Source organism: Malania oleifera, chromosome 10 (assembly GCF_029873635.1).
Source record: "Malania oleifera isolate guangnan ecotype guangnan chromosome 10, ASM2987363v1, whole genome shotgun sequence".
Taxonomy (NCBI): domain Eukaryota; kingdom Viridiplantae; phylum Streptophyta; class Magnoliopsida; order Santalales; family Ximeniaceae; genus Malania; species Malania oleifera.
In genome coordinates, this window is record NC_080426.1 from 34,849,805 (window position 1) to 34,864,111 (window position 14,307).

The 14,307-nt window shown below is 35.9% G+C and overlaps 1 protein-coding gene across 1 annotated transcript; it reads left to right on the plus strand.

Annotated features, from left to right (window-relative positions):
• Positions 1 to 4,445: 4,445 nt before the first annotated feature.
• Positions 4,446 to 10,802, plus strand: LOC131166889 (cationic amino acid transporter 9, chloroplastic-like). The gene is made up of 8 exons (XM_058125509.1): positions 4,446 to 4,818; positions 5,763 to 6,175; positions 7,372 to 7,548; positions 7,668 to 7,892; positions 7,979 to 8,155; positions 8,383 to 8,619; positions 10,101 to 10,190; positions 10,292 to 10,802. Exons 1-8 carry the CDS (start codon positions 4,557 to 4,559, stop codon positions 10,439 to 10,441), a joined length of 1,731 nt encoding a protein of 576 aa, XP_057981492.1. The 5' UTR covers positions 4,446 to 4,556; the 3' UTR covers positions 10,442 to 10,802.
• The last annotated feature ends 3,505 nt before the right edge of the window (positions 10,803 to 14,307 follow it).

The following is a 14,307-nucleotide window of genomic DNA, read 5'->3' on the forward strand; positions in this document are numbered from 1 at the left end:
ATTGTACGCAACTCTTGTTTCTTTTTCTTGGATGATTCAAGGTGTTTGGATCGTTGACTACGATTCAAGGTGTTTGGATCGTTGACTATGATTCAAGGTATTTAGATCGTTGACTAAGTGTGGGGTATCACTTAGAGAGGTGCAGCTCTACCCTATTGAAGGAGTGATCGAGTGTGGGGTATCACTTGGAGAGGCAGTGCTCTAGCCTACTAAAGGAGTGTGTAACGGTTTTGTTTCGCTCGGAAAGGAATTGGTATAGTGAATCTTTTGGTGGTTTGCCAAAGGCGAGGACGTAGGCTGGGGATAAGCCGAACCTCGTAAAATACCCGGTGTCACTCTCTTTCCCTTACTCTCTTTAAATTCCAGTAAACATATAAACCGCGTTGATGATTTAATTTCTTAATCATATATACTACGTAATTTGGAAATTAAGTAAACTTAAGTTTAATTTGGTTTTGGGATTGTGGAAACCAAAAGGGAGTACGTTGGTTGATCAATACTTTGCGGAAACCTCAAATAGAGTATGTTGATTGGTTAACACCCAAATACAAATTAACTAAGAGTTTATTTAAATTATGAGTTGTTGGGAATTTGAGTTGTGGTTTGCATTAAAGAAACAAATTAAATTCACTACAAGGCTTGAATCAAATGCACAGGGCTGTAAAAGCTGATAGTTGAATCTTATATCTTGTTTAAATATATTGTGGTTAATTGGTTTGGTTGATTGATTGGATGATCAGGTATTTGTTAGCTTTACCGTGATCCCAAGAGGGGGGCTGAATTGGTATTTTTAAAATTTAAGCCCTAGGTTAATCTCCTAACACCAGTATATTCACAAACCTATGGACAATCTAGTGCAAACAATGTAAACGTATACCAGAAAGTAAATAAATCGATTTAATCAATCACACATGCACTAGAAAGCAGTAAAGTAAGAGTGACACGCAAGGATGTTATAGAGGTTCGACCAATTGCCTATGTTCTCGCCTTGGTTAACAAGCACAAGGATTACCACTATAACTTGCTCACTTAAATGGGTGGAGTGACACCTATATAAACTAGGTCAATTAGAACAGGGCTAGCCTCAACCTTTACAATAATCCTTACCGGATTGGATTACCGCCCCCTCAGGCCATGCCTGGTAACACTCAGATTTTACAATCAAATGGTACAGATAAAAGTGCTTTCAAGTAAAGCAGATATGTATCCTAATGCGTTCAATCACATACACCACAAATGATTTAATATGTAAGCTCAATGTCATCTAATATTTCAACTCTCAAAGTATTTTCTATCTGTGTAATGAGTGCGTGAGAGTGTCAAAAATCAATCTTTGTATTTCAAGATATTCTCAATCAAGGTGCTTAAACAAAGATATCACTCAAGTTTCAAATATTCCAAAGAGCAGAATATATTAATTACGCAAATAGTGTATATGCTTGGTTTGCAAAGGACATGCAATCTTTGTATTCAGCAAATGATGTGTACTTGAATAAATAATGTAACAAAGATTAATATCACAAACACAAATATCTTTTCACAAATATCTTGTCAGGCGACTGCCACCTTACTGACTTTGAAATTAAACTGTGTATTTAGTGACAGACATCTGACCAAAAGGTGACAGGCTACTGCCACACGGAAAATTTTAAATTTTTATAATGAAAAGATTTTTAAAATCATATTGCTTGGGGCTCAAACTTAATTAAAACTTGGGCACTATTAAAAGTAAACTTGGGGATCGACTAAATTCATTTTATCAAGTCTATAAATAGCCTCAAGATCAATGATTTTAAACACCCAAGTATACAATTCAACTCTCAATCTCTCTCAATTGCTCTCATCATTCAAAGGCTCTCTTGCTACCATATTGTGCACGAATTCTACTGAGTGTTGCTGACTTTCAATCACTGATCTTGTGCTTCAAATCTGAATCTTTCAATCATTGAAAGAATTAATTGGTGATAAACTTCCTTGAACTTCAATTTCAATTTCATATTGATTTACTTTGAGGTATATAGTTTTGAAATTGTACTAATCTGCTTTGTGTGAAAGCATTATTGTACGCAACTCTTGTTTCTTATTGTACCCACAAGATATTTGAGTAAGTTTGAAAATGATTTTGCAACCCAAAAAAAAATACAAGCTTCCTAAGATATTGTAATACGAGTGCAACACTCAAAAGCTTAGACAAGTCTTCCTATGATAGGCTTATGAGCAAAGCCCTTTAAGAACATTTAGGTTTAGCTCTCAATGAAAATCAATTCAATCACAAGCAATAAGAGAGCAAACCTAATTACAAAAACACTCAAAACACTTACAGAAGATTTAGGAGCTTGAGAAGGTAAGTTTGAGTGATTTTGAGAAAGAGTATGAGTAGTAGAGATTATTTTTCTTGAGAGAGAATTTTTCATTTTTGTTTTCTAATCAAGTTCTTAATTTTCCCAAATGAAGGGGTATTTATAGACACCCAAAAAATTATAATCGTTGGAGACAAGATTGAGATTATTAGAAAAGATTAATGATGTTTTTATTATTTTAACCCTGTTTTAAAAAATTAACCACGGTAAAAAAATTCATAACAACCCGAGAGACCCGGTTGACGAAACACTTTCGGTCGATCGAAGTTCATATGGTTCGGTCGACTAGGCCAACTCTGAACTTCAGGGTCGGTCGACTAGGAGAGGCGATTTTCCCAAATTGTGCGGTTCGGTCGACTAGGGATATTTGAACTGGGTGATTTGGTCAACTAGACCGTTGGGACTTCTCCCGAGGACCCTCGGTTGACCAGACCGTTGGAGTTCGTTTTGTATTCGGTTGACCAGGTAGTCAAACTGTTGACTCTTTGGAGGTTCGGTCGACTGGGGTCAAATGAACTAAGAGGGTTCGGTCGACCGGGCTGTGGTCAACCGGTTGACCCAGACCAGTTGCGGTCGATCGGGGCAGAATGAACTGTACGTGCCGGTCGACCGAAAGTGCACAAAGTGTGCATTTCGGTCCTGTTTTGATTCACAGACACCCTATTCAAGTGCCTAACAAATATAAGTGCAAGGGTGAGTGTCCTATGGTCACTTTCAGGTCCTTTTTGAAGACACCGAAAAAATTCGGTGTCCCTAAGGTTCTTCTAAGGTCATTTTCATTTTGAGCTTACACATTACATCATGCAGGTGATGCATGTAATTATTTACAATTAAAGCCCTAATTACTATTACAGACCAAATGATTGAATTATATATTACAATACAATGAGATACGATCTTCAATCTTCACTTGCTTTACGTGCATCTTGATTCTGACATGTTTAGGTTCCTACACAAAGTCTCAAACACTCATTAGAAATAATGAGTATTTGTCATAATCAAAACCAAGCGTGACCTATAAGGTCAACAATATTTGTCAATTGAATACTTTGATTGTTGAATGGTTGGTTAATTGTTTAGGTTTTATTTACTTGTGTTGTGTTGAATACTTTAGTTGTTGGTTTGTGGATTGAACAAGTAAACAAGCTTTTGCTAAACAAGTAAATAAGTTTTTGTTGTGCATTGAATAAAAATCAACAAGAAGTCAATAATTCATTAAAAGAATTAAAAGAGGTTAATGATTCTTGAAAAGTATTAAAAGAAATTCTTTAAACCCAATTCACCCCCTCTTGGAACTACATCTTAGTTTTCAGGAAGACTTTAAAATCCCATAAAGTCTTATATTTTAGAAAATATTTCATCAAACATTTGAAAGCAATTTTTTGACTTTCAGTTGCTAAAGCCCTTCTGCTTTTGTTATTCTAACTAAAGAAGTATTCGAGGAATGTTGATAAACCCAAACTTTGATTTTGGACGTCTACAATAATTTTATATACTTTTAAAATAAATATGTTAAATTGGGCAAGCCCTTATAATTAAACTAAGTCAAGGATGTATGAAAGAAAGAATAAAACGGACGTCGTTGACGGTAGGCGGATACCCGGGTCGTACCCAAAAAAAAAAAAAAAAATATACAATAAAGACATGTTTTAATTTGAAACAATCATAATTTAGGATTGAAAATTTGGAGGCCATAAAAAGCCCCTTATTTTGCTTTATTGGTTCAGTTTCAATTTTGCGTTCCTGAACCTATGGTTACCCAAACTAAAACAATATATTTTGGGTGATTAATTTAGACAAATAAAGTATAAATGTACACATTAAATCAAAATTCAAGTAAAATATTTTATTTTTCTTTTACAAAATTATAATGATTTGAAAATCGATCAGTTATATTATATTATTATATTATTTTTTTAGTTATTATATAATTATACTATTATATTATTGTTGACTCAAATTAAATAAATTAAATTGGGAATCCGTTAGGTTTTGATTTATCATAACATTGTATTTAATAAACCGATTCATATTTTGTAATTCGTTATATTTATTATCGCTGCATCTGTGTATTGAGAAAAATGCGCGGGTCACAACGTAGTCATCCCATCTGCCTACCAACACAGAGCTAGAGAGAGAGAGAGAGAGAGAGAGAGAGAGAGAGAGAGAGGGAAAGAGGGAGGGAGGGAGGGAGGGATGGGAGGGGAGAAGACGAGCAGTATGGCTTTGCCGTCGTCGGCTTCTTCATCATCTTCGGCGCGCTCTCATTTCTGGTCGTCTGCTCTAAGAACTAAGGCCTTGCCTTCTCCAGCTCCAGACAGTTCCGTTCGTACGCTCGACGGCGAAGGCCTCGTTCGCCGTCTCGGCCTGCTCGATCTCATCCTCATCGGCGTTGGTGCCTCCATCGGCGCCGGCATCTTCGTGGTCACTGGCACGGTCGCCCGCGACGCCGGCCCCGGTCAGTCCTCGCTTTCCATTTCGTTAATTTGGTCGCCGGGAAAATATATGGGGAGGGAAATTGAATTATCAGAATACTGTTTCTGTCATCCTTTGTCCAGTTGAGGTGTGGTTTTTTGTTTCAAATGCGTTTTGAAATCAAGACGACATATTTTATGTAAGATTTAGAGGTTTCTCTCTCTTTTGATTTCTTGTTACTTGGTTTTTCGTTTCAGCGAACCAGACGCAGGCTGAATTTTTCACTCTCAACATTTGAGTCATTGATTGCATTTAAAGTCGATTTTTAAAGTTTAGATTCAAATTGAATTTGAATATCGACTGAAGAATTTGATTTTATTACGGTTCTTACATAAATGCAATTTTATTTCGAACATTGCGTTTCAGACACTTTCTATCTTCACTCAGAAAAATGTTGTATATATCTGGAGGAAAAATTTTTCTGGGAATATTTTAATCTTGAAAGACAGAGACTAGAAAGGTTTGTGGCTTTCATGTGCAGTGTGACGATTTGCGTTAATTTTCAGGTTATAGGGAACACAAAAAAAAGGAAAAACTAAAGGAAATTTGCTAGACAATCGTGAGTGACTTAAGTTGACCTTTTGTTATTTTGTTTCCTTTGCCCTTGATTTTTGCAAGGGACCAAAATAAGTAGTAGACAAACAATTATGTAAGTTTTCAACTTTCCATATATTTGCTTTTCTTTCTTGTTTCTCGGGATTCAAACAGATGATGAGGCATTATTAAGTTATGATTACTTAATAAATTCTAACATAAGTGTTTGAAGCAGGAGGTTAATGCCCATAAAATGAAAGAGAGAAAAAAAAAAAAAAAAAGAGGAGAAAAAGGATCTGAATTAGGAAAATGTTTCAATATTTCTATTGAAACTTTATTGTTTGGGTTGAATACATGGTTGTCGTTTAATCATTATTTTCTATCTTAATGCAGGAGTTACAATTAGTTTCATACTCGCGGGAGCTTCTTGTGTTCTGAATGCACTTTGTTATGCTGAGCTAGCTTCTTGCTTGCCTGCTGTTGTTGGGGGAGCATATTTATACACATACACAGCTTTTAATGAGCTCACTGCTTTCCTTGTTTTTGCACAACTGATGCTTGACTATCACATTGGAGCAGCCAGTATAGCACGAAGCTTAGCGAGCTATGTGATTACTGTATTGGAGCTTTTTCCCCTTTTTAAGGAAAACATTCCAAGCTGGATTGGACAAGGTGGCAAAGAATTTTTCGGAGGAGCTCTATCTATCAATATATTGGCTCCGATTCTCTTAGTACTCTTGACAGTTGTTCTATGTCGAGGTGTTGGAGAATCTTCTGCTTTAAACTCATTTATGACAGTAACAAAGGTACTGTTGTTATCCTTTCTCTTTTAATGTGATTGTTAGCAAATGATACTGAAATTTAAGGAAACAGTGTGACTTTTATGTGGTGCAAGCTTGATGAGGCTTACAAGATGATTACATACTTTTATAAAAGGAACAAAAAACTTTTGAGGTTATCTCAATCAAGTTCGTGCTAAAATACGATGTAGAGCTGGAAACCTTACAATGAATTAAAATGGGCAAAATTTACTAGGAAAATTTAAAAATGCAAAACATGTTCCATAGTTGATTTTAAATGAAAATGAAAAAAAAAACGTAACAAAAACTGGCATTTCTCAGTTTTAATCATCAATGAAGCGAGTTGCTATTGTGTAGTTTGATGTAATGTTTTCTTGGAAAAATAGGTTGGTTATTTGATTCCTTTTTTCCATGTTCAAATCAAACAGTGCCTGCAAAACATGTTCTCTAATTTTCTTCTCCCATTGCACACCTTTTGATTGGTTCTTTTGGTGTATATGATAGTTCTGTAATGTTATGCAATGTTATTTTCTTGTTGGTGCTATATCTTTTGAAGGTTCAGTACATATGTTTTCTTGTTCTTGGATTATGGCGTAGCATTTCTCTACTTCCATGTTGCTTTAAGAATTGACATTCATGTGTACATTTGTGCGTGTGTGCCCTTGCACATTTGTTAATTTTACAAGTTCTTAAATATGAAGAATGGAACTTTTTGAAAGGTTGATGTCCCTTGCCTTTAGGTCTACTTCTCTCGTACTACGAGAGTAAAGCAATTGCTTCCTCCCAACCCCAAAAAGAAAAAAAAAATAATAATAGGCAAGGAAAAAAAAGGACTAAAGGCACCAAGAGGATGCAGCCCAAGAACCAAAAAAGCTAGATTTATAGTGAAAGAGAACCATTAGAGTCTATGGCAGCCTGAACATCTACCAAATGCTGCCAACTAAACCAAAAATTGAGGGTTTAAGCCACCAAACTCAAAAAATAGGAAGTAGCATTTCCTCTCCTTCAAGCACTCTCTCGTATCTCTCCATCTGGACAAACCAAAAAAAAAAAAAGATATTAGATCAAGAATCCTCTTCTAATATGTATAAGCTCTAATACTTTCCAGAGTAGAAAAAGCTCTCACTGCTTTCTTGCTACCAAGAATGACTAAAAAGTGAGTATTGAACCTATTTAGCTGATGGAAACCTACTTTGATGCAGGTAATTATTGTTATTTTTGTCATTATTGTCGGCACTTTCGAGGTTGATGTTTCAAATTGGACTCCTTTTGCTCCAAATGGTTTTGGAGCAATATTGACTGGAGCAACTGTTGTGTTTTTTGCATATGTTGGATTTGATGCTGTTGCTAATTCAGCTGAAGAATCTAAAAGACCGCAGGTATGTTATATTGAGACTGAATTGCTGTAGTAAACTCAGATAATTAAATTATTTCATTTAATAAGTCACATAACTTTATTGCATTCCTCAATATCTCTCTTCTGAATTTGATATTTCAGCGTGATTTACCGATAGGCATCCTGGGAAGTCTTCTTATTTGCATTGCATTATATGTCAGTGTCTGCTTGGTGATCACTGGAATGGTACCTTATATGTTCCTTGGGGAAGAAGCTCCTCTGGCTGAAGCTTTTACATCCAAAGGCTTGAAATACGTTACAGTTTTAATCAGCATAGGTGCCGTTGCGGGACTAACAACTACCCTTCTGGTTGGCCTTTATGTTCAGGTGAATCACAATGGACTAGTTACCAATCAGTATTCCCTCATTTCATGGTTGAGCTAACAATTTGATTACATGTTTCTTTTGAGCAGTCACGGTTATATCTTGGGCTTGGAAGGGATGGTTTACTCCCTTCTATATTTGCTAGGGTACACCCGACACGCCACACTCCTATTCATTCTCAGGTCTGGGTTGGTATTGTTGCTAGCATCTTGGCTGGGCTATTTAATATCCACATGCTGTCACACATACTCTCAGTTGGTTCATTGGTATGTCAGCATATGATCCATTATTAGTCGAGGTTGCAAAAAATTTCTTTTTATTTTGTTATGAGCCACAACAGTTATGCATCTTGTGAAATTATTAAGCAGCTCATTGCAAAGCAGAGATGCATGCTGTGAATCTTAAATTCCTAAGCAGTTCTTATAGTCTTGAGCATTTTGATTGTAAATAAAATTGGTTGGCTTACATTCACGAAACCTTTGGCTTGTTTCAGACAGGCTATTCTGTTGTGTCAGCTTGTGTGGTAACCCTTCGATGGAAGGATAAGACAGGAAGTCAAGTTTCTACCAGGTGGACCTCATCCTGGCGGGAAGGAGTCATTTGCCTCATTATAATTGCCTGTTGTGGTTTCAGTGCCGGACTTTTCTATCGCATCAATGCTTCATTTGTTCTTCTGCTTATAGCTGTAGTTATAGCCATCCTTGCTTCTGCTGCTCTCTATTGCCGCCAAGTGAGTATTATTTTTCTATGTAGAGGATATCTTTTCTTTACATTTTGTACTGCATTCATGCATTCACACAGTATTAAATGCTTTAATAGGCAAATATTAGAACCAACAAAGGTTATGTTTTAAGAATGTGGTTTCATACATAAGCATATAGACTCCTCATTTTATGCGCTTGTAGGTATGTAATTGTGGGTTCTTCTAGTGCAATTTTGAGGAAGATGTACATGAAATATAGACTTCATCAATGGTGTTGGGTCTTAGTGGTTTGCACATTGCTACTCTCTGTGCAGTGAGAGTTCTGATACTTTTTTCCTGCCTTTTGTGACCACTTGGTTTCCTGCCATATGTAGTCACTTGGAAGGCTCTTCTACTAAGGGTGCTCTCTCTAAGCACCTGTCTTATGAGATCAATCAATGGCCATACAGAGTTGAGGGGATAAAGAATTGCTGCTTGCTTATTTTCTTCTCTATAAATTGATGATGAAAATATTGCCACATGCCAATCTTCTCTTAGCTCAACTATTTGCTTTATGGAACACTGTTAAACATAGTGGGAATTCAAGATGTGTCATAAAGACACGGCTGAAAATAAGAATTGGCAACACCGCATTAACATTTTGGGTTTCCATATGATGGTGTTTTACTTTGTTTGCATTCCCCATCATATGTAAATTAATGAACTGTACCTAACAGATGTACACTTTGGAAACAAGTTCTTTAGTTATTATTTGAACTGGGTGTTGGATGTCGATCTAAGAGGGAAGTGAATTTGTCACTGTTTGGAGAAGTAGAAAAAGGAGGTAAGGGTTGAAGTGGGGGTTTCAGTTATTTGCAGTTAACTGATACAACCTGGTTGTGTCATGATAATTCTCTGAGATGGAATTCGAAAATATAGATATAAGGAAAACACTTCTACAACTTTTCTTGCATTGGCAGTCCATTGCCTGAAAATTTTCAAATTAACCATGAACTCCCTTGTGGTTTGCTAGTCCTAGGTGATGGATCATCATCAAGTACAGTAGCAGAACTAACAAGACTAAATTCAGGAGCATGATTTTGTCCCAACCTGGCCTTTTAACAAGAAACAGCCTAACAGGTAAATAGACTTGCTTCTGTATTGATTAAGAAATTCAAAGATCAGAAACATTGCTGCTCTGAACTAAAGTATTGCTGATGATCATCACTTTTTAGCTATGTTCTTCTTGAACACCATGGGGAGGGTATTTTTAAATGAATGAGCAAACCATAGGGGGAGGTCATTGGGTCGTTGTTTTTACCGTGTTTTGGATTCTAGTCTAATGTGTGGAAGAGCCATCTGCCTCTTGTCGTGATGCAATAACTCGTGGAAGAATGGAGGCTGTGTTCTTTTGCATGTGTTACCATAATCCATCTAATTGCATTTACAGCTGTTGCATAAGTTGCATGTTTGAATTATCCAATTTCAGATCTGATTTTTTGTTCTCGAAACACTTTCCACTCCTGCAGGTCTATGTCAACCCACCTGGGTTTTCTTGTCCATGGGTTCCCGTTTTGCCAGCCATTTGCATCTTCTTTAATATCTTCTTATTTGCCCAGGTTTGCATTTCAAGTGCATTTCAAGGAAACAAATGCTTAATTACAATGAGAAAGTGTAGTCAATAACTCAAGTAGTAATAACCCACTTGTTCTTATTGCAGTTGCACTATGAAGCATGGGTGAGATTTGTAATCCTCAGTATTATTTCAATTGGTATTTATGCATTTTATGGGCAGCATCATGCTGATCCTTCAAGTTCAAACGAGACCATTATTTATTATAGGGCACCTGTGGAAGCAGATCACAGCTAAACGTTTCATATCCTGCAGTGTGGCTTGGTAATTGTTGCACCTATTATCTGATTTAAAGCCTGAGTCAGAATATGTATAGGTTGCAGTCAGCTGTGTCATTAGCCATTTATTTATCTTATGGGGGAGGGGGGGAGACGATGCTCAGCCCGAATCTTATATTTGTCAAATGCTTTGCTGGGGAGCCCAATTGTTGGTGGCTAGTGATAGAAATGTACATGTGTGGAGTTTGAGAATGGGGTTTGGAGGAGGGGGGGAATCAAAGCAGCTATATTGTGCATCCCATGGAGACGTAATCTCTCAATTCATCATGAACTATTGTTGTTGTTATTTGATTATAATGTATGTAATGTATCTTTCTCCACATGTGTGTGGCGTGATATTGTTGAATTGTGAAGATGCCTTCCTCCATTCGCCAGAGCCCTAGGTGGCTCCCATGAACAACACCTGTCACCGTAGGTGCCCCACCATTTTGTTCTATATATATAAAATATAGAAAAAATAAATAAAATTTTAGTATAAATATAATATATAAAATATTTTAATATATAATATATATTATTATTTATTATTAATTTATAATCAAATTATGCTCACCCCTACTTACAATCTCCTCCCCTCAAAACGGAAAAAAATATATTAATGAATTGAGATATTAGTATTTGTTATTAGGAATTGCATCGAAATAGTGTTTTACCCTTAGATGTCTAATTAGCTGTCTCAATGCATTTCGGAGAGAGTTAGCTAACTTTGGATTTCAGTGACATTTTATCTCTAATCACAGTTTATTTGTTGATTCTTCAACTTTAGTTGATTAAGACTTTGCTTAATTCATCCAAGTTTGATCCTGATTATGGTTATATCACACATTCGATTCTACTGGATTTCCATAAATAAGATCCATGTTATGGCAGTTATATTGAGAACCAAATCATGGACTATAATGGTGTAACCAACTCCATGGGCATGGAGGGAATATCAATGTGAGTTTTTGCTTCAATCAATTGTTAAGTTAGCTGAAACAATTTTAATGAACAACCAACCACAATTGCCTGATAGAGGATTGAAAAATAAAAAAATAATAATAAAAAAAAGGAAAAGGATTTTGAACCTTTTGAGGGGAGATTGGTATTTTCTTGACAAACCCTATAGGAGGTTTATGGCAATTTTTGGAAGTGACAGTTAAGTCCCATTTAGAACTTAGAAAATATTAGGGAAAGCAAAGGAAAATAATAAGCAATTCATAATTTCATGTTTGGTTGTTAAGAAAAGTAAGAATATATATATCAAATTTATGAACAAAAATTTAATTTCACACATTATCGATACTTAGTTCTTCTTAGTTTTTAGTCATATTAAAACAAACATTTTTTTAATAATATTTTATATAGAAAGAAAATATAAGGGACAATAAGGTTTCTCAGCACTCTTGAGAGTGTCATGCCTTCTCAATTTAAATTTTTTCTAATTGTTTACTTTGCCTCAAAAAACATATAGGGTGAAAGATACTTACTTCTTATGAGATTTGATAAAAAAAAATACAGATCTTTTATCATATTTCAAAAATACTAGGCACCTACTTTAGGGTTTCAAAATTTTCATAATTTTAAAAATATCTAACATATTTGTTGCATAAATCGTGACACTAACTAAATAATTTCTCTTGGGGTGCAATGCTTCATTAATTCACATTGGTGTGTTTGGATTTTATCAAATAAATTACGAAAATTGAGAATAGTAATAATAACGATAATAAAGAAAAAAGAAGACAAAGATTGATGTAGTTTTTTCCCGTTTTAACTTTTTTTTTTCAAATATATTAAATAATACCCCTTTCTGGGAAATTTTCCCAGAATGATTTAAACAAATCTTGTTACACCAAGTAGTGAGATTTCCCACGTGTGCAATCTCTTGGCGGCCACGTGTTTGCTTTCGAATAGCGAGATTTGCTTAAATCTGCAGCATCTAGGAAGGTCATCCACTGTAGTTAAATCTGCAGCATCTAGGTCAATATGACCGTATATCGGAGGCTCGTCCATGATTTGGGTGTCGAACGTTGCGTCATTCGTGTCACCGGGGGGGGGGGGTTCACATCATCGGGGGCATCATTTAACCCTTCACCCATTTCCTGCTCGTGCATGTCTTCATCTACAAGATGAACATCGTTTGTAATGTTCATGCCCTCGTCCAATGTGTCGTTCGTAATGGCGAACAACGATGATGGTTCCTCTATTGGGACGTCTGCGCAGCCTCCCTGCGAATACGTGTCAGGAACAGGTGCTTTGTAAGTTGGCGGCTCGAATGACGATCCCAGATATTCGTTATAATCAAAACTAGGCATACTACCAACCTCCGCACTCTCATTGAGATGACGTGTTCGTTGGGTGTCCTCATCGACTTCATCCAAATGCCCGACAAGCGCCTCTGGCTGCTTAGCCGCGATTACACCCATTTGAGGAATGGTTTCGACATGTAATTGCACCGTAAAATATGTCTCACCTACGCAGTGTGCGTCCAACACAATGCGCAGATCATAATCATCAGATATGGGAACATCCTCGTAGATGACTGTATTGTTTAATCATCGCAAAGGGTATCTTGCGGTCACTCGCAATGCATATTGATTTGGATCAATATGCAAATATTTATATATCTTCGTATATAATTTATTTAATTTACTCCTATGGCCAATTCGAATAGGTCGAACTGGCGGACTACTGTAACTAACACCATTTGCTCCGGTTATGATGTCCCCCCTATATACAATAATACTGTCACCGGAGTATTGCTTGAGCTTCCTGCCATTTAGATCAATGATCGGGAAATAAAAAAAACCTACGCAAAACAAAATTGTATTTATAAGTTATATGAGTAATCAAGAATTAATTTCACTAAGTTTAGTCATCTTATAACTCTTTTAAATGTTTGAGTATATAAATTGTAGAGTGTCTTTATTTCGTTAAAAAAAGTTTGGATCTTAAATTTGGATTTGGATGTATTTGAATAATTTTTAATATAAATTACAAATTCACATGTTATTACTATATGGTAATATTATTATTTTTATTTTTCTTGATTCATATTATGTTATAAGGGAGCATAAAAATTCAATGAGATTCATGTATAAGACATGAGAAACAACTTGCATTTCATTCTACAAACTTAATAAGCAACATGCATTCGGACATAAAATTGTTACTATATCAAACAAACATGCTAAAAAACATAGAAATACAATAATGATTATATAATTCAAACAAGAAAATTTCATGCATGTTTTTGTTTGGGCAGTATGATAAAAAATAATATTCAAATACAAAAAAAATCCTAACCTTAAAGAAAAACGTTTCCACACGAATCCTTCAGCACTCTAAACTCAATTCCGATTATCAAACAAACTTTTGATCAAATAAATTAATTTCAAAATTTATAAACAAAGAAACATCCAGAATGTGTCTTACCCCATCTCGAGTTTATATACACACACCCTCAACGGTCACATGCGCAACACGTCCGACCTCTCTCCAACAGTAACCTGCAGCTTTGCTCCTCCATGCTTTCTGCAAAGGATGCGTACCACTGTTCGCGAAAACAATGGAAGGAGGAACGACTAAGTAATGGCTGAAGCAAATCTCGGTGATTCATCTAGCAAGATTTGCCACGGGTTGATAGTTGGGTGAATGGGTATTAAATATCCGAGACAAATCTAACTGGATGAATCAGCGAGATTTGCCACGCGTCGAACGTCGAGAGTACTGACATTAAGTATCCGAAGCAAATCTCGTTGGTCATTCAGCGAGATTTGCCACGCATCAACACGAGTCCCATCTTTGAAAAATAAATCTCGCTATTTGGAGTACCGAGATTAC

Bases quoted from the DNA above. Each gene is read 5' to 3' on its own strand.
- LOC131166889 (XM_058125509.1), top strand. From the start codon at position 4,557: ATGGGAGGGGAGAAGACGAGCAGTATGGCTTTGCCGTCGTCGGCTTCT. The intron at 7,893-7,978 runs GTGAATCACAAT...TCTTTTGAGCAG, and splicing joins TGGTTGGCCTTTATGTTCAG to TCACGGTTATATCTTGGGCT. The intron at 8,620-10,100 runs GTGAGTATTATT...CCACTCCTGCAG, and splicing joins CTGCTCTCTATTGCCGCCAA to GTCTATGTCAACCCACCTGG.